Source organism: Haliaeetus albicilla, chromosome 26 (genome assembly GCF_947461875.1).
Source record: "Haliaeetus albicilla chromosome 26, bHalAlb1.1, whole genome shotgun sequence".
Taxonomy (NCBI): domain Eukaryota; kingdom Metazoa; phylum Chordata; class Aves; order Accipitriformes; family Accipitridae; genus Haliaeetus; species Haliaeetus albicilla.
In genome coordinates this window covers 11,594,513-11,617,877 of record NC_091508.1, presented here as the reverse complement: position 1 = coordinate 11,617,877, position 23,365 = coordinate 11,594,513, and the positions used below count along the sequence as shown (strand labels likewise).

Genomic DNA, 23,365 nt, shown 5'->3' with positions numbered 1-23,365 from the left:
TTTTGCATGCTGAAATTTGCAGTTGGTTGTTGTAAAGTCTACCTCAAGCCTACTTCAGGTGACTGTGTCCTTTCTGGATTGTGTCTTACAGCTGCTGAGGCCTGTCTATCAAGAGAACAACTCTACTGTGGGTAAGTTGCCGATGTGCTGAAAAAACTGGTCAGAACACCTAGCAGAGCTAGACATGGTCCTTCTAGCACTATTGAATCCTTGCCCTTAGCCCTGCAATGCTGCAATGGAGTCCTTCATGTTTTGAGAACAGTGGCAGAAGCCTGGAGCTTTTGGGTAGTATAATCTTCCTACTCTCTGCATGAAACATAAAAGCAAGAACCCTACTTTCAAGCCCAGAGGAGAACACAGCTCCTAGTGTCACTGGATGAGCTTCATGGTGAGAAGGTCTCTGTGGGAGCTGACAGAGCGGCTGAAGGGAGGCTGGTGGCAGGGACTTTCCATCAGGGGCACAATGAAAGCATGAAGTGTGAAAGTGCTAAGCGTTGTTGTTGTTGTGGTGGTTCCCCAGATGTGTCTGTGGGCCTGTCTGTGACGTGTTTCCCTTCTCATGCATGATGGCATGCTAGGGGAGTGCTAATACTGTGGCCCCTGCTTTGAAGTTCATTTTATTACCAAGGGAGTGAGGATGGCTGTGACTTGAATTTGTACAAACAGTAGTGCAGGTTGATGTGCCAGAATTGGGGAATACTCATTCCCAGGGCTGCTACAAGGTCTCTGTCAGTCTCTGGACCAGCTCTTCTCAAAAACCCTTTTGAAGCATAAACTCATTTTCTGTAACAGGTATGCTGGAGTATTCCTGGAGAACCAGGTATGGTTGGGCTTGCAGGAAGAGTGGGATGAGGTGTGTGGCAGGGCTGGGAACTGTATGAATCCTGGTCCATGCAGAAACACCTGTTGCCTGCTCTTTGATTTGGGAGCTTTGAGAGGCCACACTTGCACCCTGGTCTATTAGGATGCCCTTAGGATGAGCTGTGTGTTCATAGCAGAGCTGACCTCCTAGGCATGATCTTGCTGGAGTGTCTTTAACTCAGCAGTCCTTCCCTCCTGCGGGCACAGCTATCGGCACAATTTCCAGCTAGAAAATTTTGTGCTGCCTATAAAGGTGGGTCAGTGTCTGTAGAAGGCAAAGTGTGGGGCTGGCAAAGCCATGATGGGGATGCTGGGGAGTAGGAGGGAGCAGCATGGGTCTGAGGCCCCTGTGCCTTGGATGCTCCCAGCCCTGGAGATCTGCAGCCAGAAGAATTTTCCGCAGATCAGCTGCAGGGATAGTACTGTGGATAATTGCAACTCTTTCCCGCTGTTTGTGGATCCTGTGAAAAGATGAGCTGGACCATGGGGACTTGTTCTTATAGTAGGGTGGAATTTGAAAGGCTTGGGCTTCTTCCCATAATAGATTTTAGTGATTGTTTTCAGTTTATTTAATATTAAGTCTTCAGAGGGAAAAATGTATTAGTTAACCTGAGCAGTGATTAAGCGTGGCAGTGTGAAGCTGGCCACCAGTCATACCAGGAGAGGAGCTGACACTTCAGGCAGGCTGGATGTGTTTTGTGCCAGCGTGCAGAAAACAGGACTTGTGCAGATGATGAGTTCCTCTGATAAAATGAGGTGATTTAGGGATAAGAGGAAAAGCAGATCCTGAACAGTCCAGACAGATTGTTCTGTGTTGAGCTCTCTTGTGCTTTGATTTTATCTGGCAGTGCAACCATGAAAAAGGGAAAAGAGAAAATGTCAGGATTATTGCAGTTAGAGGTGGAAACAACCTTTTAGGTCACAAGGGCCACCCCCCTGCAAAGGCAGGTTGTTAAAGTAAGCAGTAAACAGCAGGTCTGGATTGCCAACAGAGCACGGTCTGGCTCTGCTGGCGTTTATCTGAACGTAAATGCGCTATTTCCTAATACTTAATGGAATATGTAATGTTGGGTAGGTTTGTATATTTGCTTTGGACGAGACCTTATCTGCTCTGAGCCATGTTCAGGAATGTTTTGGCTCATTTCTGCTTAGGAAGGTTATGGGTATCTGTTACAGTGCAAAGGCAGAAGCCACTGTGCGGAAGGCTGCTGTGGTAGGAGCAGAAACCCCCAGGGCTGGGTGGCTGGAGGGAGGGATGCTGGGGGGTCTCTGCTGGGACGCCCCTCTTGCAGTGAGCTGCAGGAGGGTTTGCTCATACATGTTCCTGAGACATTGCTGTGGGGGAGAATGGGCTAATGCTCCACCTTCTCACCTGGATATGTTAAAATCCGAGTGGGGAGACCTGCTTGCTGGACCCGAGCTGGCTTGGTTCGTCAGCCTCAGGAGGGAGAGAGGAAGGAAATACTTTGATTTTTCAGTGGGGCTTCTCTTGAAGAAGGCATGAATTTTTGGTTAGAGAGAGATTCAGTTCCTGTTGGAATTGTTGCCTGCGAGTTTTAGGACAGAGCACAGGTTGCTGGTGCCCAGCAGGACATGGTCTGGGGTTAAGGGCTCTTGGAGAACACAGTCCTGTCCCACCTTCTCTCCCCAGCATGGTAGGTCCTGCTGCTGCTGTGATGGGAGTTTGTGTATGGCAGGAGAGGTGTGCCTTGTGGGCCTGGGGACATCAGGGATGGCCAAAACTGTATGCTGGGATTACCAAAGAATGCTGAGGCCCTTGGGCCTAATGGATTAACGTCGTTAATGAGAAATATTTCATAGCTGCTCCCCGCTTGGCAGCTGTGCTGTCCCAGCACACCTGACAGCAGAGTAGCCCAGTGGGCAGCAGCTTGGCAGCTCCTTTCTGGTTCTGGTCCTGTGTGTTGGTCTCATCCTGGCTCCATGTGATGGATCTGGGGAGGAGGATGCATAAAGCCATCCTTAGCACTGCTGCCTCCAACAGATAACCCATGAAACCATCTAGCTGCTCACAGCCAGTTGTGCATACAGCACTGGCTCCCAGCAGTCTGTGATGCTCTCACCTCATTGCGCTGGTGCTGAGAAAAATGGTAGTTTCTGTGCAGGCAAAGCATCCTCAGGGCACACCACAACCCATGCCTGCACTCGTGAGACAAAATGCTGATGGGAGCTTGCTGGGTGTATTCAAAGGCTTTCCTCTGGGCTGGGAGGAAAGGGCTTAGAAATCCTATATAGCAGCAATTGCCTGGCAATAGGGGAAGGAAGGACTCATCCACGCAGCAGCTAATGGGAACAGTGATAATTGTTGTTAATTATCAATAATGCTTTTAATCACAGGATTATGAATTACATTAGAGATTCTGGGACTGGTTTGACATTCCACCTAATATCTCCTGGCCTCTAGCAATACAGACTGGCAGATGTGGAGTGGCCACAGTAGCTGGTGTTGGCTTGTTGGCAAAAGTCATAGCTCTGCTCAACCAGTTGAGGTGGGAGTCTGCAAAGGAAAGCTTCTGTGTAATCACTCCTTTGAATGAGGATAATGGCTTTCTGCGATGAAGAGGGACAGAGTGAAAAAACAGTCAGGCTGCTTGGACTTTTTCTAGCACTGAAATTTAATGCTGAAAAACAGTGGATAATATTGTGCCAGCCTCATGCAAAATGAGGTCATCCTTTATAAATACACCCCCATGTCTAAGTAACCTTCACATCCCTGGGAGTGATTTGGAAAGAAATTGATTGATCCCATGTGCATGAATGTGTTTATCATTTCTGTCCCTTTCTCTGACACCTCCAGTCTTAGTATCTTCTGAAAACTGTGATTAACCCACTACTCAGCACCGCATGATGTGAAATTCCTGCACTTTGCTAACTCCCATGCCCAGAATCCAGGGCAGGCAGGCTTGTGTGGATAAAAATGTCCCGAGGTTTAAATTTCCAGTGTTTTGGGTTTTTTTCCCCCATCCTGAGTTAGTCACAGATGGTTTTCCTCTCCCTGGAAAGGGAAGGGTGATAGTTCAGTGGTGGAGGCAGGTCTTCCCTGATGGTGGGAACGTCCTTGGTGCTCCTGTGATTCAAGAATGACCATTTAAAGTCATGTTTGGGATTGTTCTGTATTTCTTATTTCATACTTTCAGTACTGCATAGGGAGGTTTGTATAATAGCACCACATCTCTTCCTCCAAAGTACTGTATTCATAAATTGTGCAGAAGGCAGCGTACACCCAAACAGAGGCAGATATACTGGCCTGCAGCTGAGCTTGCTGTGACTTCTTGGGTTTTGGTTTGTACATACATAGATATGTCTGTGCTGCTGGTGTGATCCAGTTAAGTCCTTGGTCCAGCAAGTGAGTAGCTTTTGATTGAGCAGAAATGTCAAGGGACATCTCATTTTGCATTAGGAAAAATGAAGTCAGTGCTGTTATTTCATGAATCCCTGGGAAACTTTGATAGCAGAGTGACGAACGTCCCTGCAGCTCTTGGCTCCAGCTATTCCCCTTACGCTTTATGTGCCCTCCTCCAGCCTGTGAGAGCAGGAACTAAGCCGGCAGCATGTAGCAGCTCTGTGGGAGCTCTCTTCTGATTCTGTGTTTCTTTCTGCTTCCTCTGTTGGTCCAGGAAATGCATGTAAAGGGAAATCGCACACGGGGTCTGGGAGAAAATCCAGGCTGATGAAGACTGTGCAGACGATGAAGAGCTACGGGAACTACCAGAACTGTACCATAGTGAGGCCACACATCCCGCACTCCAGCTATGGCACATATGTGACACTGGCTCCCAAAGTGCTGGTGTTCCCTGTCTTTGTGCAGGTAAGCACAGCTGGAAGTGAGATGTTACGGATCTAATGCAATCAGTACCCAGCACAGCAGGTTGTATCAAAGCTTGCTGCTGTAGGTTGAATCCAGGCTGTCACACAAGGTGGATATATTTCCCAGCAATATATACCATGAATGCATGGATCCCCTGTCATCCACAGCTCTGTCCTCTGGAGCTGGCTGTACTCAGCACAGTGTTGGGTACTTTCTCAAAGGGAATTGTGTCCTGCCCAAGCAATTCTTAGTTGGAGATTTTTTCCCTTTCGGCTTTCAAATCTGGTCCTCAGGTGCTTGCTTGAGTCAGGAGAAGGTATCCCAGCTTCTGGGCTTCAGCAACCAACTTGGTGTAATTGAAGATTAATGTGGTTTCTTTGCGTGGGTTCTTTGTGCTGTTAATTATGGTGTGCAAACAAAGGTTTTTTAGTTTAGCTGGTGGCCAGCACTAAAATCATGGACAAGGATCCAGAGCAGTAATGGCTTGACAGAGGATGTTCTCAGTCTCCAGTTCCTTAAATTATTTTCTTAAAACTTAGCCCTGAATTTGGTGGTAGTAGCTCTAACTACCTCTGTGTCTTCCATCTTGTCCTTCATATGGCCAGGACCCCAGAAAACCTCATCTGAGCCTGTATGTTTAAGTCTGTTACTGATGAATACCTTCATCTCTGAGACTGTGGGGAACCATCTGTCCTCCCCTGCTAGCAGCAATGTCACTGTCATGTCAGCTCAGACTGTCGATTTCCTTTGGGCTGAAACCCATGATCTGTGTTGTCTATCACTCCGGCCTGAGCCAGTGGACTGCTTGGGGGCAAATGTAGGGCTGGGCTGGTACTGGGGGGCAGGCTTATGCTCACCTCATCCTCCTCAGCGGCATCCAGGTGGCCATTCGTGTTAGCACCAGTGCATTCACCAGTCCTGGCTGTGTGCACAATTTGCCTTTTGGTAAGAAGACAACGGGCACTTTTGCCTCTTTACTCCTGAAACTTGTGTCTTGGATTGAGTCTGGGGTGTTTCTGCCACTTCAGGAACGGGTTTTTATGCTTCGCACTGTCTCATACTGGAAGGCCCCTTTCCAGGTACCCTCATGTACCTGCTGGCCATGCTGCTCAGGAGGATCGTCCTGGGCTGGTTTTGCAGGGTTTGTTCTGCAGTCAGGACAACTGAACCTGTCCTGTTCTTCTCCAGCGTTAAACAGAGAAGGTGCTGACTGGGGAGCTGAGCGTGCAGCATGGCATGAGAAAGGGCAGCCTTCTTAAAGTTGCTTTACTTTACTGTGAGAGTAATCCATAAGATCATGTAGCAAATACTCTATTCTGAGAGACGTGAGAACCTAATGTGCCACCGTTGTGGTTGTGTTTCCTGCTAAAAAGCGCCCATAACCAAGCCCGCACTGTGCAGAACAGTTAACGTACAGAGGCAAGTGGCTGATTGTCTTTTTATAGATGGGTCTGACGTAGGTGTAAAGTGTAAGGCTTTCTTTTTGTTGTGTAGCTGGACTGCAGACTTTCTGTCCTTTTGAGCACAGTGTGGGGTGGCTTCTCCCTGAATGAGTTACAGCTTAAAGTGAAGACAAAGTGGGTTTGGTGGGCGGAAAATTTTTCTGGCAAACCACACTTCCAGTGGAAGGTTTGACTGTGTCTTTCTTCCCCCCCCCCCTTCAAATGTAGCCCCTAGATCTTTGCAACCCAGCCCGGACTCTGCTTCTGTCAGAGGAGCTGCTTCTTCATGAGAGCAGAAGCAGGACTATACAGGTAAGACTCTTTCCATGCTGTCTGAGCTTTCTAAACATGCTCTCCTGCAGTCTTATATAGTAGATTGAGAAGGGCAATGTTTTACTGTGCAGTACTTATATTAATATATGATATTTGGAAAAACTTGTAGTCAGTTTATCATGGGATAAACTAAATATCAAAACTCTTCTTTGCTAGAAATCAACTTTTTTTCTTGTCTTCCTTCATGCTCACTAAGAAGAAACTGCACATGGCAAATGCATGCCAGTCACAGCCCAGCAGTTGAGGCCACTGGCAGACTCAGAAAGAGGGAGTTTAACAATATTTTGTGCCAGGTTAGAGAACTAGACAGAGAACTTGTTACAGGGGTTTTCAGAAATTTAGTTCCTGAAACAGGTTACATGTCCAAATTCCTCTCTTTTTTTCTTACTTCAGCTTCTTTTCTGCAATGTTATCAGAGGGCTGTTAAAAATCTGGGGAAATAACTAAACTTTGGCTACATGCTGAACCTGTGTATGTGACAACTTTCAACATCCAAACTGGCAGAGTTTGGATGTGTTGATTACATTTGCTGCTGGCTTCACTTGCATGGAACTGTCAAGTCTGCAAAGCCCTGGAATTTGGGACAGAGGAAGCGGCAGCTGGGAGAACCCACTCATGCATTGCTCACTAGTGCTGGAGGAAACTGCTGTTTCTCTGGGGGCATTTTCAGAGAATCTCACCACTGTACAGAATAATTTTGTTTTGAATTTAGTTGGAGTGAAGAACGCGTCATCTTCACAGAGCCGTAAAGGAATTTTTACTTGACTAATCTTAGTTTCTGGGTAACACCTTCTGGGTGGCCAACAGCAGAATCCCAGAGACGGGTCATATCGCTGGCCTGTACAAAAGAGTACAAGATTGTGTTAACTGACTTCTCTCTCTTTCTGGTTTTCAATGTGTAATTCATCCCTTGCTTTGACTTGAATCACTATTTCTTTTTTTTGCCAAAGTACATGAAAAATTGCATGATCAGTTAGGAAACTTGGCACTGATTTGTAAATAAAACTCTTCCCCTGTCTGTCCTGCTGTTCTTTGCTGCTCAGGGTCTTCTGGGCACCTGCATGAATGAAAATCAAGTAAACACATGTGCTGCGATGGCTTGGAAATATGGTGGCCAGCCTGAAGTCAGGATGCTTCTTCTGGGTGGTTTGGAGTTGCTTGCTTTCAGGTCAGACTTAGATGTCTGTAGTAGCAGCCAAACGTGGAATAATTATGAACAACTAATGCCGTTTGCAGCCTGGGTGGAGCATGTGTGTGTATGGGGGTGTTTGTATTTAGATGATGGAGAGCGTCAGGACAAACATGTTTGGAGGAGGTGTGCTGCTCTGTCTCCAAATGGCCGTGTTAGCCATTTCAGAGACCCAGCTGTGGGCAGGATCAGAAGGAGGCTGTCTCAGGGAAAGGACTCTGCTTATGATGCCCTAAAGATGAGTGTGAAGCTGGAAGAGGATTTCCCAGTTGGAGCTGCTGCCAGGAAAGGGCAGGATGCTGTAGACTGGCCAGGAACATGAGACGGTGTTTGAGAATGATGGTGCCTTGAGGCTGTGATGTCTGTGTAAGCCTGGCAGAGGGGCAAGGCAAGAGACTGTGACTAAGCATCATGAAAAAATAGAAGCAGTGAATGGGAACAAGCATGTGGCAGCATCTGCTTTGGAAGGCAAGAGTCTTTCCTTTGGTGTGAACTCAGGTGTGGTGCTCAGCCCTGTATTGCTGGGAGCTGACAGTTGTAGGTAGCAACACTGGGACATTAGGCATGTCCCTGGAGAAGGGCTTTCTCACGTCTGCAGTGTGTCACAGGGTTATGGCAGGCTTTGCAGAGCTTCAAGGAATCAGTGCAGGTCTCTGGAAAGCCAGAGACTCCCCTTCTCCAGCAGAGCAAGGGTGTCTGCTTTGGTTCTGGTGGGCTGTGAGATAAAAGAACCTAAACTTCTGAAGCCAGCAAGACCTAAAATGGCATGGACACAATGGAGCTTCCCCTGGTACAGAAGGGCTCTGACTTCTCTTTTTGCTGGACTTGAACTCACTCCCTCTCCAGCCTTCTCTGCTGTCCAAACAGAGGCTGCCTGGTTTCCGATTGGTTCTTTCTTCCTTGTTGCATGTGGTTTTCTATTTTTCCACTGCTCTTCCCACCTAGCCTCTCTCAAACTGGACCACTGCTCCTGTGGTTTGCAGGACTATTTTCTGTATGTTATTCTGCTTTGGCTAAGTGGCTCGAGAGAGGAGGGCCCAGGTGCAGGGGCTGGAGATGGAGGTCCTGTTTCTCTCTTCCCCCGCCCCCAGAATCTTTTTCTCTTGGCAGTTTCCATGTCAGGCACTGCATCCTCGTCACTGAGCAAACTCTCTCCCATCTCCTGAAGGAGTCAACCTATCTCCCTGGAGGCTTGCCAGGATCTGTCCTTTCCCTGACCTTACCTCTGGGGCAATCCTTATTCAGGCCTTAATCACATCCTGTCTAGACTTTGTTGCAATTCCTGCTTTTATGGTCTTCTGAAATCCCTCCAGCCTGCGGAGTGCCAGAGGAACCACCATGATGCAGGTGATTGTGCACAAGGTGTCAAACATGGGCTTTGCCCTTGTTGGTCTGTCTCTAATGTACCTGGAGGCAACTTTCCAAAGTCCTGAGGTAGCTTCACAGCATAGGCCATGCTCACCCCCTTCTCAGCTCTCTTTTCTGCCATCCTGGCAGGGTCTGCAGATCAGGATGGTCCTCCCCAGAACTCTGAAAGCCCCCAGCTCTGCCAGGAGTCTGGAGGACATGGACCAGCATGCCCAGGTTTTGTGCTCTTCTCTGCAGAGCAAGAGGCTTTTCTCTGTCATCCCAGTGTTGCACTGCAAGTTACCGGCACTCCTGGCCTGGGATGGGGTTGCCAGCTCCCTGTCTCAGCGGGTGGCTGAGTCTGGCCAGCACAGTGGGTAGACCAAAACACTACTCCCTGGCACAGATGTTTCAAGATCTTGTTTTCAGCCTTTTTTAGACATTTTCATTTGGGTGAGAATACCAGAAACCTGCACTTACCTCTTCCCTCCACCACACTAGTCCCACTTACTCTGTCCCTTCTTCTTCACTGCCTTTTAATATCCTTCTCTTCCTCATTTTTTACACTATTTCCCCATCTGCACAGCCACTGCTTATGCTAGTGTTTGAGAGTGGGTGCATGACCCCTTGAGGTCTTCAGTGCCTGCTCTCCCCTGATGTTCAAGGTAGAATAATATTTGATTCAGATAAGCCAAGGTGAGGTTCACGATTTGACAGCTAAAACCTTCACCATGGATCTCCTTTTGGCAAGTGTGGTGGTGTATCTTCATCAAAGTCTAGCTGAGCATATAAACTCCTTCCTGAGTGTATAAATTCCTTGCCAATAATCTTGGCAGAAAAAAATGTGCGAGGTGGTAAAAGAGGGTAAATGCACTGTGGACTAAAAGACTGCCGAGACATCTCGGAGAACATGCATTTAATATGGATACATGCAGAAGTAAAAATCCAGGAGCAAAGGAGCAGGTCATGCTTAGAGAGCTAGAGCTAGGGCTGTAGCATGGAAAGCAATGTCTCAAAGGCTTTAGTGTATTGCTGAAGGATGGTAAAGTTTCCCCTCACCTGGGAAGTTCATGCTCATCTCCGAAGTGCCGTGACCATGTATGCGCACCTACCCCACCTGACAAGCCTAGACTGCTTCTCTTTTTAGACTGGCACTCAGCTGACTGAGGTGTGAATGTACAAAGCTGTCATAACTGGATTACTTTTAATCATGTTCTCCTATTGCTGTGGTCTCTGTGAAAACTAAGTAAGTGAGTAACTGCCAGGGCAAAGCTGTAGCCAAGAAAGCTATGACTTTGAAGCATATGATCAGGGGAGCACTGAACAGAAGTGACTCCGTGATATCACCCTGTATGTGGGGAGCTGTGTTATTCTTGGTCTGATGAGTCCAACAGTGATGTCTGCTTCATAGAGGATGCTCAGAATTTGGATGGTCTCACAAGAGGGCTACAAGGATAAATCAAGATCTGAAAAAATTGAGGAAGATTAAGAAAGCTTCATCCATTTAGCTCAACTGAATGAATGAGGGCACATGAACTCTGCAGATACAACCCGCATACTGGTATCACTGGAGTTTCTCTTTGGGGTTGCAACCAATTCTTCTGGAGAAGAATCCAGTACTGGTAAACAGAAAACGTGTGTGGCTCAGTCCTAGGGGTGGATACCTGTCTTAAGAGCTCCCCACCACGAATTATAGGATTTCTCTAGCCAGCTGCAGGCAGCATTCTCTGGCCAGCAATGCAGGTGATTGTCACCATGTTCTCCTTTGGCATCTGAAAGCTTTATCATAAAAGACCTGCCTCTGCTTCCTCAGCTCCCTCTGTTTTGCTGGGCACAGCTACGAGACTATTGCTACAGAGAGAGAGAGGACGATGTCTCAGGAAGCATCAACTGGCTCAGGCTTTTCCTGCCGAGCACTGGGACAAGCAGGCAGGGTTTGCACTGATCCATTTTGCCAGTGTCTCTGCTGATGTACTGCTGCAGTTGCAGCGTGCAAACTCCTCCCTGCTGTAACCCAAGTGGTTGTGGCTCTCTGTGCATAGATGAGCGGAAGAGGAAGGGGTTAGGAAGATAGTTAAGTATTCTTAAGCTGGAATGTGAAGGTATGTCATCTGCAAGGCTTAATTTCTGGGCACCTTTTCATATTGTTTTTGTTACCATATTTTGCTTTACAAGGCGTGGTTATTGCTTCCCCCTTCCTGCAGTGGGGCTCTGTAGCAGTTCCAGCATTGATCTCCTGTTCTCATCTTGGGGAAGCACACTAGCCCACTAGTTTCCACTTTCCCTCCTGGCTTTCATTTTCTCCTGTTTTCTTCTAGGAAACATTTTAAACATGACCCTTCCTTCTGTAAAAACGCTTTGACAGTTATATTCTGTAGTTAGTCAGATCTATCAGCAGAAGAGGCTTTGCTGTTTGCTGTGGTGCAGAGCACACCCAGATGAACAGTGTCCGACACATCAGTGTCAACCTCTACGAACACTTTCCCCCCACCCCGTAAAATCTATTCACATCCCCCAAAAGATCTGTGTGACAACTGCCATGTGGCCTTGATCATGCTAGTAATAACACAGGTGTACCTATCTCTGTCTTCAGAGGAGTCCTTTCATCATGTCAGTTGTTTTATTTCTGATTTTGGCGTAGAAAATTAGTTCTGGGACATACACAAAGATACTCTGACTCTCCACAGGGCAACTCTGGATTCTGTGTCTTGCCTGGATGAATTCAGGCACTGTGTTTCTTTTTTGTTTGGTCTTTTGCTTTTATGAGCCCTGTGATTTTTCATGGTAGCTACCAGATCTGTTTGCAAAGGGCTGTTACAGACATGTTAGAGCTCATCAGCGGTGTGATGGCAATCCTAGGCAGAGCTCCAGATTACTCACTCCAGCCCTCCCCTCTTATATCTGCTGGCTGCTGCCTTAGGGTCATCCATAGAATCATAGAGTCATAGAATCATTTAGGTTGGAAAAGACCTTCAAGATCATCAAGTCCAACCATCATCCATGCCCACTAAACCATGTTCTGGAGTACCTTGTCTACGCGCTTTTTGAATACCTCCAGGGATGGTGACTCAACCACTTCCCTGGGCAGCCTATTCCAATGTCTGACAACCCTCTCAGTAAAAAAAATGTTCCTAATATCTAACCTAAATCTCCCTTGCTGCAACTTGAGGCCATTTCCTCTTGTCCTATCTCCAGCCACCTGGCAGAAGAGACCAGCACCCACCTCACTACAACCCCCTTCAGGTAGTTGTAGAGAGCGATAAGGTCTCCCCTCAGCCTCCTCTTCTCCAGACTAAACAGCCCCAGCTCCCTCAGCCGCTCCTCATAAGACTTGTGCTCCAGGCCCCTCACCAACTTGGTTGCCTTTCTCTGAACATGATTTGAGTTTCCCGTGCTCAGCTCTGCAGGTTGGGTAAGTGCTCTGCCCCACAGGGCTGGTCCTGCTCCCACCTGTGTGAGCAGGGTTCGCTGGACCTTGCAGCACTGGGGCACTCTTGGCAGGCTCTGGCTGTGTGGGTGGAAGGGACACCCTCATGCTCTTCCCTGAGCAACTTGAAGGAGCAGAGGGACATCTGTAAACCGTTTTGTGCAGAGCTGCTCTAAAATCAAGTGTCTTCCTAGAAGCAGCATCTAATAGAGATGCTCTTGCGTAACCCATGCTGGCCGCGCTTTTGTCTTCTCTACATCCTGAATTCAGTCAGTCCCATCTTCCCATAAAAGCATAATGTCACCTGTAAATGCTTTTTGTGTATTTCTATTTTCATGATTCTCTATTTAAATCTGCTTAGTTTTGAAGTGATATTTTTTTTCCTGCTGATCCTTCTAATCATTTTTCTACCTTTTAAACTTCTGTATGTATTAGGTCTTCAGTTTCTTTCCTCCATTTCCAGCATGACCACTTGTGGATTATGCTTTTATCTCCTTCACTTTGCTGAGTTGCTGTTCTCAAAATCCCTGAACATCTCTTCTTTGAGGCTGAGGGACCTGGGATGGCACCAGACATGTCCTGGAAAAGTAATCTTTTAGAACAAGATGGGCATGGGAGAAAGTTTATAGTGCAGTTTGTACTATGTTATTCCTTGTATTAATAATGAGGTCAGAAGTAATGAAGACAGTGAACATGGGCACTAGGCAAACAGTGTGTTGAGAGGAAGGGATTTTCCAAATGATACAGAGAAAAACAGACACTCCCTGGTTTCATTGTCAATTAAAGCTACATCAGTAGGTTTGTGCTTATTAAGAATCCCACAAAAATAAATTTTCACAGCAAGGAGAAATCTTGTGGCAAGGGCTTGATTTTGGTTTCAAAGCCAGATGCTGCTGCCCTGATGTGAGACTCACCACCATGTGATAAACTGTCACCCAGCTTGTCCTCCTCCTGATGTGTGTCCGTCAGCCACTGGGCATGGAGACAAACTGTACTGTCAGTGTGTCCCCCTGTAAACAGTGACTCAGTCCCTGCCCAGAGCAAAGTCACCTTTCCAAGGGTGACTTGGTGGTGGCAGTGATGCCAGCTCCCAGTAAGCCCCTGGGATGCTGGGTTGTTTGCTGCTCTTGTGAAAGGGTTGCTAAAAGGCCACAAAACCTTCGTTGCTGTTGCTCAGTGTTGCAAAGCAGCTTTCCCTTTGCTGTGGGAGGTTTTTGGGAACATCCCAAGGAGCGGTTAAAAGCAGCCATGTGCTCACATGCTGCATCCTGCGCTGAGAGCAGTGTGTGGTTTGGCAGTATGCAGAAGGTCCAGCATCCAGTATGCCCACTGGCATATTGCAGCCACTTCCTGGCACCTTCTAAGTTTTGCTGCATGCCCCCAACTTCTGCTGGAGAGCAGGACAGGCTCAAACCTCGTCTACTGGCATAGTGATTGCACCAAGCTACTCACTCCCAGTAGACTTCTGGGTCAAGGATCTCCAGTAAAGTGGAGAAGCTCATTCTTCTTATTTTAAAGATCACACTAATCTGTACTGATTGAACTAGGGACCTCAGGCAAGAGCCAGAAGCAGAACAAAATCTACCTTCTGGGTTGTGAGCACCCACTGCTCTGGAGTAGCTCACAGCTTCTAGGACACTTGAGTCACTGCTCAAGCACAGACCTGGGCAGACACTTGGTTCAGTGTTTGCTTTCCACCCATTAGTGTGGTTTAAAGGTGTCAAGTTTGTTCCCTGCAACTGCTCTCGTAGGTTCTGCTGTTGTAAAAGCCAAACTATTATTTTCTCAAAGGGGGTGAAATGAGCCATGTGAAGACAGAGAACAGTGCAAAGCTCCTTCGTGAGTGTGTTCAGGGAGATCATGTTTGCTTTTAGGTTGCAACTTCTACAGTGTGCTGGGATTAGTCGGCAAGTTATTCCCTCCTCCTGCTCCTCTGATTTATAACTTATGTAAATGGGAAGTGACATGAGAGAGCAGAGAGGGTGTGTTTGCGTGGCGTTAAACTGTCGGGCAAGTTTATCCCTCTTCTCACGGGACTCCACAACCCTCGGTAGGTGACTGCCAAAGCAGGGGGAGCCTTGTCTGAAGCTTGCTGGGAGCACCCTGAGGGGTGTAGCAGCAATCAGCCCCTTAGGGAAAGAGTGCCTGGGCTGCCTGTCATGGCTGGTGCGTCTCCCCACGGTAGAGGACCTTTCCAGGACACTGTCTCAGTGCCAAGAGATTAATTCCTTATAGCTTCTTCTTTGCTGCTCTTGTGCTTCCAGGTCACCCTCTTTGTTTACTCTGACCTGCTGCTCTTCACCAAGGAGGACGAGCCTGGGCGCTGCAATGTGCTGAGGAACCCTCTCTACCTGCAGAGTGTCAAGCTCCAGGAGGGTGAGTGTCTGCAGCAGCAGTTGGAGACATTTGGGGCATTTTCAGGGCTGCTAGCTATAAAGTTTCTGGCCAGCAGCAGGATAGCACCCCACTATCCCATTGCTTCCAGTATTTAACAGTACCATCTGACTGGTGCTGCCAGATCATCTTTCCTTGGGGTGCAGGGGCAGCATCCCCCTTTCCCATCCCTGCGTTAACCCAGTCCCTGGGAGCTCCATCTCCTGGGACACCTCAGGGGCACTCAGGTAGCACTGCTTTCCAGGGCTTTTTGGATGCATCTCTCAGGGATTTTGGGCTGGCATTCCCCAGGATCTTGCTGGGCTGTGCTGTTCCCCTTGCTGGTGTTACACTGTTGACAGTGGGGGCTTGCCGAGGCTGAGAAAGGGAAGTGAAGTCTTGAGGTTTCCCCCATGGTGCCTTGAGAGAGTTCAGAGGTTGTCTCCAAGGGAGTCTGGCTAAGCCCTACTAACCTTTACTTTGCTACTTCTCCCTTCAGCCACCACGGTTTTCCTCCCATGCTAGCATCCCTCCCCCATGCACACCCCATTGGTGAGGAAAGAGCAAACCCTGGACTTGGTGGAAGGCCTTGGGCCATGCCCTTACTCTCTTCACCTTGACTGGGCTTTCACATCCAGCTGAGGGCTCAGGGAGGGCTTCTAGGGCAGGAGGATGACTTGAAATTAGATATTTCAAGTTGAAATGCTGAGGCTGTTTGAAAGATGACCTTTAGCTACTCAGGGTCAAAAGAGGAACGAACAAATTGCTCTACCACATCCTATTTGCTATGGTGGAGCCACTTCTTGGCCCCGGGCCCAGTATCACCTTGTTCCTTCTTTGGTGCAGTCGCCTTTTGGTTATGGGCTTGTTTTGTGAACAGTCGCCTGACTGCATCAGCGTGGGGCTGGTGCCCTGACTCCTCCTGAAGCCCAGGCAGTGGGTGTCACTTGACTGGGATCCCACGTGAGAAATTGTGATTGGATATAAAGAAAAACTTTTCTATGGTGAGGTTGGTCAAATATTAAGTTGCCTGCAGAGGTGTGGGATCTCCATACCTGGAGGTGTTCAGGACTCAACTGGGCACGGCCCTGAGTGCCCTGATCTGGGTGCTTTGGGCAGGGGCTTGGGCTAGAGACCACCAGAGGGGCCCCTTCCAACCCAGATTACGCTGTAACTGTATGAGCTGATATCTTTATGCAGTCCCATGGCCCTGACCAAAAGGGATTAATCCAGATCCAGGCTACTTCCCAAAGGGATCATTTTCTGGATGAATTTTGCCACTTCCCATGACTTTCCCCAGCTGAGCTGTCAGCTCTGTGGATGAGCTGCATCTTTCCATGTGCTCCACATTGTTGTGAGCCTCAGTGCTGGGGATCTGCAATGCTGTGCTGGACACCACAGGCTGCCTGTCAGTGGTTATTTCCCATTTCCAATGTTTCTGCTCCCAGATTAATTCACTGACCTGTTTGGTGGGGGCAGAACCACAGTGAGGGAGATGGGGCACCGCGGCACAAGCCATTTAGAAAAGCCATTGAAGCTTCCCTGGGGTTTGTTTGAGTTTGTTCTTAGCGCTGCTTATTTCTAAGAAACAGACAAAAGAAATTGTTCCTCGTTGAAGTGCTTGTTGGTCAGCGTCTGCTTCTGGAGCGCGTGCGTGTGCTGCCTCTGGCTGCTTTCAAAGGCTGTTGAATAACCCTGCTCTTGTTCGCCTCCTTGAAGAAATCAGCTTCCCTAGTGCTAGTCCCGGCTCCGTGCATGAAGGTCTGTTTGCAGCTCGGCATAGGAACATGCCTCCTAACCTCAAGGCAGAGCGGTTGAATTTCGTGAGTGGTTTTTCTGCCACTTATTTCCTTGTTGCCATAATAACTTGGCTGGGTCACATCGGGAATAGCTTGACAATCCTTTCTGAAGGGGATGTTTGTCTCTGCAGCACTGAACCACCCCCATACACCAGGAATCCAGCACAGTTGGTTTTCAGGCAGTTCACCCTCCTGGTTTCGGCAGAGCTGCTTCAAAGGCAGGTGGAATGAACAAAAAGATGTCCGTCCCTTTTGGCAGGGATTTTCTGTTGGTCTCCTAAATAACTGAATGGCACATTAATAGGAACAGGCGTATTGCTGAGTATAACAATTGAGACATCTCCGGTACACTGAAGACCATTGTGATGTTTCCTGTTTCTGCTGCTTGCTGCACTGTGCGAAAGCAAATCAGTATAATCTGCTTTACAATGCTCTGTCTTCCTGCTTTAGAAGCTGAGCATGGCTGATGAGCACCACACCAGCCAATGTTTCCAGTGTGACAGGGCTGGCTTCCTCACTAGATACTGTGGGAATTTCCACACGAAGGTCACCGCCTCGCTGGGATCCTGGCCCCCTGGGTGGGTGTGCTTGGCTTTGGGACAGAGAAGAGTGCTCCTGTTTTGCAGCCGGAATGAGGACCCCCAGGCTGTGAGCCCCAGCCCCAGCTAGGATCCTGCTAACAAGGACTTCTCATGTGCTGCTTTGCTGTCCCCGACATCCCAACCCGCCGTGTCTTACAGCAAACAGCTCCAAGACAGTCAAAGGCCAAGAATGTGATTTATGGGTCTTCTGCCCAGCCGTGGCTTCTCCCTGCTGCCCCAGGGATGCTGGGAAGCACCCAGGGCTTGGACCCTGCTACATCTCCCCCTGGATATGTGCCACAGAGGGTGACAAACTTGTTGCCTCTTGGCAGCCAGGTTTGGATGCGCACAACAGCCTTCTTCTCTCCCCACACACCCAGGGCCCCACAGCACCCTGCCCTGTGAGCTCCTTCCCTGTGAGCTCCTCTTTGGGTGCTGGATGCAGTCCCGTCCTCGCTGAGCAGATGTGAGAGGCTGGGGAGCACAGTACCTGCCCTCGCCGTGGGCATTACTAGTCCCCTGGGCCATGCAAGGAGGCTGTGGAAAGGAGCAGAACCATCTTCCCTCTTTCCCCATCTTTTTTACCCAATGCCTGGCATGCACCACCCAAATCCTGCAAGCAGCGGGTGTTTTCTTTGGGTTGCACAGGGAGGTGGGCAGAGCCTGGGTGGTGCTGGAAGCCTGCCCCGCACCTCAGTTAGCCAGAGAGGGGGATGTGTCCCCACAAAACTTGCACTCTCCTCTTGTCTGTGCTGAGTGCACACAGCAGCCCAGCCCTGGGGGAGGGATGGTTCAATTTACTCTGAAAGACAAGCCAGTCCCTGTCACAACACATCAGGAAGAAACTGAAATATCTTCAAGTGAGGTTTTTTTTTCTCCTGCTTATTTCCTTTTAGCATTTCACTGAATTTGGCTGAGAGTATGCACTTTTCAGCTGTCAAAAAAGGTGTGAATATAGGGCCGTGTGGGGAACGGAGCCCCACATTAGTCTAGGCAGCTGGATGCCGCTTCTCTGGCATGAGGTTGTGCCTCTCCCCTTGTCTTTCATGGCCTCTGTGATCTGCGGTGCAGGAGATGAGCAGAGCATGTTGCACGGCTCTGGGGCACAGCAGGTTCCAGTACTCCAGCCTGACCCTCCAGAGACTGGAAAAAGCTCCAGTGTAAGAAATCCTGGCACACTCGGTTTGTGCTGAAATCTGCGCTCAGGTCTGCCCTTCCGGGCTCTGCCATTGCTCTCCTGCCTCCCCTTGCGCCTTGCTGGGGGTTGGCACTGGCTCCAGCCCAGCTGCTGGACTGGGCAGCCAATCTCTTACCTCCCATTTGTTTTCTCCCTAAAGGCAATTACTGGTAGAAAATGGGATTTAAGCAGTTCCTTAGCCTAGGCTGGCTCCCTGTTTTCTGTGTCCCATAGGCATTGGGCTGCTTGGCCATGTGTAGCTGTGAGCCTCAGAGGGACAGGGGACAGGAGCTGCTGGTGGTGGACATTGCTAATGCCGAAATTCATAGCTCAATGAAGAGGAACTTGGAAGGGAACTTAATTTTGATGGTTTTGGGATTTGTCGGGATCACTTGGTATTGCAGAAGGAATAAACAGAGGCCCAAGAGAGGTGGGGTCATTCCCAGGGCCGCTACACTCCAACATCACCTTTCTTTGCTGAGGGTGCATGTCTCTAGAGGGTGACTTGTATCTCACATCAGCCAGGAAAGCCTGGTTAAAGCTCCTGAGGGAAAGTAGCTGTGATGTGTTGGTCTTCTGCAATCTGCTTTGCAAGGCAGCCTGGAGAGCTTTGGTCATGGTACAAGGAGGAGCCAAGAGCCTGGTTGAGAAGATGGGGTGATTTTTGTACTGTTGACCACTTGGGATACAGAAGCAGGAGAAGGGCATGGTGTGCCAGCAGCAGGCTCGGATCCTGCCTCCAAGCCCTCCCTTGAGGGAAAAAGCACTGGCTGAGGGGCTCCCATCAGAGGCTTTGGCTTTCTGAGGAAAATGCTCCCCTATGGTCCTGCTGAGCTTTATGGAAGAGGGTGCCAGGATAGCTCAGGCATTGCCATGGAGAGTGGTGAATGGTTTTTCTGTGGTGCAGAGGTGAGACGTTGATTCCCAGCCAGGCCTGTTCAGCATGTGTGTTCAGGGTCCAGCATTGCTCCCCTTCTGGAAGTGAAGATTTGGAGGGGCAGTGCTGGAGCTCTTTGTCTGGCAGCCCTGGGGCCAGGCTGCTTCCCTGACCCTCGCATTGCCCAGGGTGGAGCAGAGTGAAGCTTATGAAAACAAACAAGGGCTCCTCATCTGAGAGGTCCACAGTGGTGGTGCTGGGCTCCAGCACCCTGGTGTGGCACAGCACCCTGGTGTCCCCATAGTGATGTTCCAGCCCATATCTTGCAATGTGCATTAAAAGTGAAGCTGGCAGCGGAGGCAGACCTGCGATCCCCCAAAGGGCAGCTGGAAGAGACATCCAGCAAATGGCTCCAGGCCATTGCACTTCTTGGGTTTCGCATTGCCCATGGAGTGACTCAAGAGGCATCCAAGTCCCTCAGTAGGTCACAGCTCTTATCGTGACATTTGGGCTGCTGCCTGTGTCAGAAGAATTGCTTTTCTCTGGGGAACAGGGTGTCTCCACCACTGTACAGAGCCTGTTCCCATTGTTAGCGCAGCTCAGGCTGTTGAAATGAAGCAGAGCTTGTGCTGACGCTGCTTTGAATAGGATCCACAGCCATGCCCAGACTGCAGATCTGATCTCATGACAGAGATAATGTTATTAAAAAGGTTACAAAAGCTGCAGCCCAGCAGTGCTGCGTGCTACCAAGGGCAAAGCTGGTGCAGGGCACACTGGTGTGATGGAACGAGCCGGCTGCAGGAGATGGGATGTCCTGCTTCAGAGTTGAGGTGACCCTGTCCTGTGGCAGCTTCATGTCCTTGTGAGGCTGATGTGTGCCAGGAGCTGGCTTCCCTTGGGGCTGGGGACACTTGTGTCTCACCAGCAGGGATCAAAGACAGGGCAAATCTTCAGGAATGCCTTTTTGTTGGGTACATGGAAGGCTAAGCCTGCAGGAACCAGCCTGGTGGAGCAGCTGGAGCGTAACACATCCACTGGGATAGCTGGCAGCAAGATGAGGAGCTGTACTGGACTGCTCCATGATTTAGCAGGATGTGGATCGCAACATTGGTCATTGCATTGCCTCTAGCACCATCTCCTTTCCTGAAGCTGTGGAAGTGCAAGTCCCTTGGCCAGGTCTCCTGAGTGGTGCCATGCTGGCAGCAGCTTGGGGAGTTTGCCCTCAGGCCGATGGAGCAGGATGAGCTCTCCTCCCTGCCCCATGTCAGCTGCTTCCCATTGCCCTGGGATTCAGCTCCATCTTCTTGGAGAGCCACCGACCCCAACCACTGGCATTGATGGAGGCTGGGACAGACAGCACTAGATAGAGCTGCCACCAGCCTTACCAAGGGCTTCGGGCAAGAAGGTAGGAATGAGCAAGGACATAGGAACAGGAGCTGCTCTGGTTAGTCCTCCTGGGAGCAGAGCATCCAGAGAGGTAAGATGGAAGACACCTGACCCCGGTGCCCAGGATGGCTGCGTGGGCACTGCAGGGCCTCCACAGACCCCGGGAAGGAATTGGGCTGCACATGTGATGGCAGGTTGGGCAGAAGATCCTGCAAGTGGCCTCTGAATGAAACAAACCTTTTTCCAAAGGGACAAACCCAAAGGGGAATCCATGACAGCGCAGTGAGTCCATGCAAGATATCATGCAATGCAGCCTGCCCAGCACATGGCCCCTGCAGATGCAGCATACATCACTCCCAGATCACAGCCTGGTACTGTAGGATGACAACAATAAATATTCATTAAATGCTGTCTCTTAGCCAATTCCTCTGCCAGTGGCTCTGCTTGCAGAAATGCAGTTGTAGCTTAATTTTGACCCTGTTTTTTCTTCTTGATAGGTTCAGAAGATCGGAAATTCTGCATCCTTTATCTTGCAGAGGTGAGTGTTGCTGTTTTCCAAATTAACTTTCTAGTGGGAGCTGAACACATGCTAACAACTGATACTTTCTGCTGGGGCAAGGAGCACTGAATGGGCTGATTTTAACTTCCTTTTTAATTAATTTGTCAGAGGTCTGGAAAGGAAATGTAATGGCTGTAGCCAGAATATATTAGTAAGAGGCTGCTAAAAGGAACCTGTGAATGGGGAGGCTGGGCAGCACTGAGACAGGTTTGCTTTTCCCCTTCCCCCTGTGCACAGCAGGTGGATCTTCCTCGCAGCATCTCACTTTCATTTTATCCTGGGATTCTTTTGCTTGTAGGCCGATTTCCTTGCCAACTGTTTTGTCTTTAATTTTTAGGCATCTTGCTTTTCTTGTCTGCAAGCACCGAGCTTTGAAGCCCTCAAATAAAATAAGGAAGCTCAATCTAAAAGACATATAATCATAGCTCTAAAAACATGTGTGGCTGGTACATGGCTAAATGCTCTAAACAGATTTGGAATCACTCAGACATTGGCACAGTTACGTTTGTGTCATGAAGCAGCCAAGGAGACTGCAAAATTGGTTCACAGTGACTGGACCTACCTAATCATTGAAGGCTGTGGCTTTTTTCCTTTTCAAGTGAATTTACTGTGTTCCCGGTTTCAAGGCCTTGTATTTTCAGAGGTGGAAATCTGGATCTGGGAAACATCCCCAGGGCACAGAGGAGAAAGGCAAACATTGCTCAGCAGCACCGCGGAATAATAAGCTATTGTGAAAGTTGGATGAAAATGTTCAGAATGAAAGTTGTTCACCTTGAGTGGCTGGGATTTGGGCCAAAGCACGACTTGCTGCATAACCATTGGCTGACAAGTTCTCTCGCACATTTCCCTCTTGTTCCTTCCTTGTCTCCTCTATTTCTCCCTGGGGCGGTTGGGCAGGAGGTGCCTCCTCAGGAGTTTGCTCAGTACGTGTCCCAGTGTAATGTCAGACTTGCGTGATGTCTCCCTACCCAGTTAATCCTATGCCGTGACTCAGAAAGGCTGCGATGGGTGTTCGTCAGTGACATCCTGACAGTGGGATGAGGCACTCCTGCGTTTTCTCATGCATTTGGAAGAATGCATTCAGAGCCTGGCATTTAATTTAGAAGCTTTGGGCCCCTAAGTAGAAGTGACTGAAAGAGAGCTGGCTGCATTTCATGAGGTCTTGAGAAGTGAAGACTCGTCTTTGTCAAGATGTAATGAAGTGCTTAGCTTTCTTCTGAGGGGCTTAAATGGCTCTAACAGCTCTGTTGATTAAGATCTGTGACATCCATTGCAGTTGGAGTACAGTAGTTTGATAGAAAATGTGAAATATTTGCTTTCCTACATGCATGCTCCCCCACAGAGGATAGTAGGTCTGGACCTGCCACTATTACGGGATTCTGAAAACCCCTTCTTGTTCCTCCTGTCTGCCTAGGGTATTTTGGAGCAGGTTGTAAGTGGAGTGGGAGCTTCCCAACCCAAGCCCACAGCTTTCAGCCCCTGGCTCAAAGACAGCACCCTGCTGAGCAGGACATCCCCCGTGCCACCCCTTCCCTCCCAGGCCCCACAGGGTTGCTTTGAGGCTGGTGGTGTGCACTAAGGGAGATCAGGCTGATGTGAGATCCTGCCTGCAGGTAGGTGGGGAGGTGATTCTCCAGATGCGTGGTTTGGCTGGGTCTTTGCTGCAAGGAAGGGAGAAGGCGGCTTTTTTGTGTGCACCGTGAGTACATAGCACAGACGGAAACAGCTGGCTTCAAGGTTAGGGGGACAGTGCACTTCCAACTGTCTCATCAGACTCTGGCTCTCCAACAATGGGCAATTTTGGTTAAAAAGGGGAAGCTGGGGCACAGAGAGGAGGACATGCCTGTGAGTCAGCAGCGAGCCAGGGCAGGATGGTGCCCTCCCGACTTCCCCATGGCTGCTCTTCTGGGAAACGGTGACCTGCAAGTCACAACCCCAAGAGCCACATGGAATGGGTGACCAGACTGCAAGGACACGGGCTGGTGGTTAAAGCATGAGAGGAGAAACCTCTCACTTTTGCAGTGCGGGAGTTGTGTGGCTCAGTGAACTGTCCTCAGTGGACGTAAACCTCAGGCGAACAGAGACAAGCTCTTCTTAAATGATGGGATGCTGTTGTGGGAGCCAGCCTGGGAATACTTAAACATCTTCTTCCTGCAGGGAAGCTAAGAAGAGAGTCACTTTCAGGTCA

At 49.2% G+C, this 23,365-nt stretch overlaps 1 protein-coding gene across 5 annotated transcripts in view; it reads left to right on the top strand.

The window, feature by feature from the left end:
• The window catches only part of RGS3 (regulator of G protein signaling 3), a 91,041-nt gene that overhangs the window by 30,079 nt on the left and 37,597 nt on the right, over positions 1-23,365 (top strand). For all 5 annotated transcript variants that reach the window (XM_069771895.1, XM_069771894.1, XM_069771896.1 and 2 more), the window contains 5 exons: positions 92-131; positions 4,497-4,687; positions 6,358-6,441; positions 14,690-14,801; positions 21,116-21,156. In XM_069771895.1, coding sequence (XP_069627996.1) covers positions 92-131; positions 4,497-4,687; positions 6,358-6,441; positions 14,690-14,801; positions 21,116-21,156 — 468 coding nt within the window. The remainder of the gene's footprint in view (positions 1-91; positions 132-4,496; positions 4,688-6,357; positions 6,442-14,689; positions 14,802-21,115; positions 21,157-23,365) is intronic.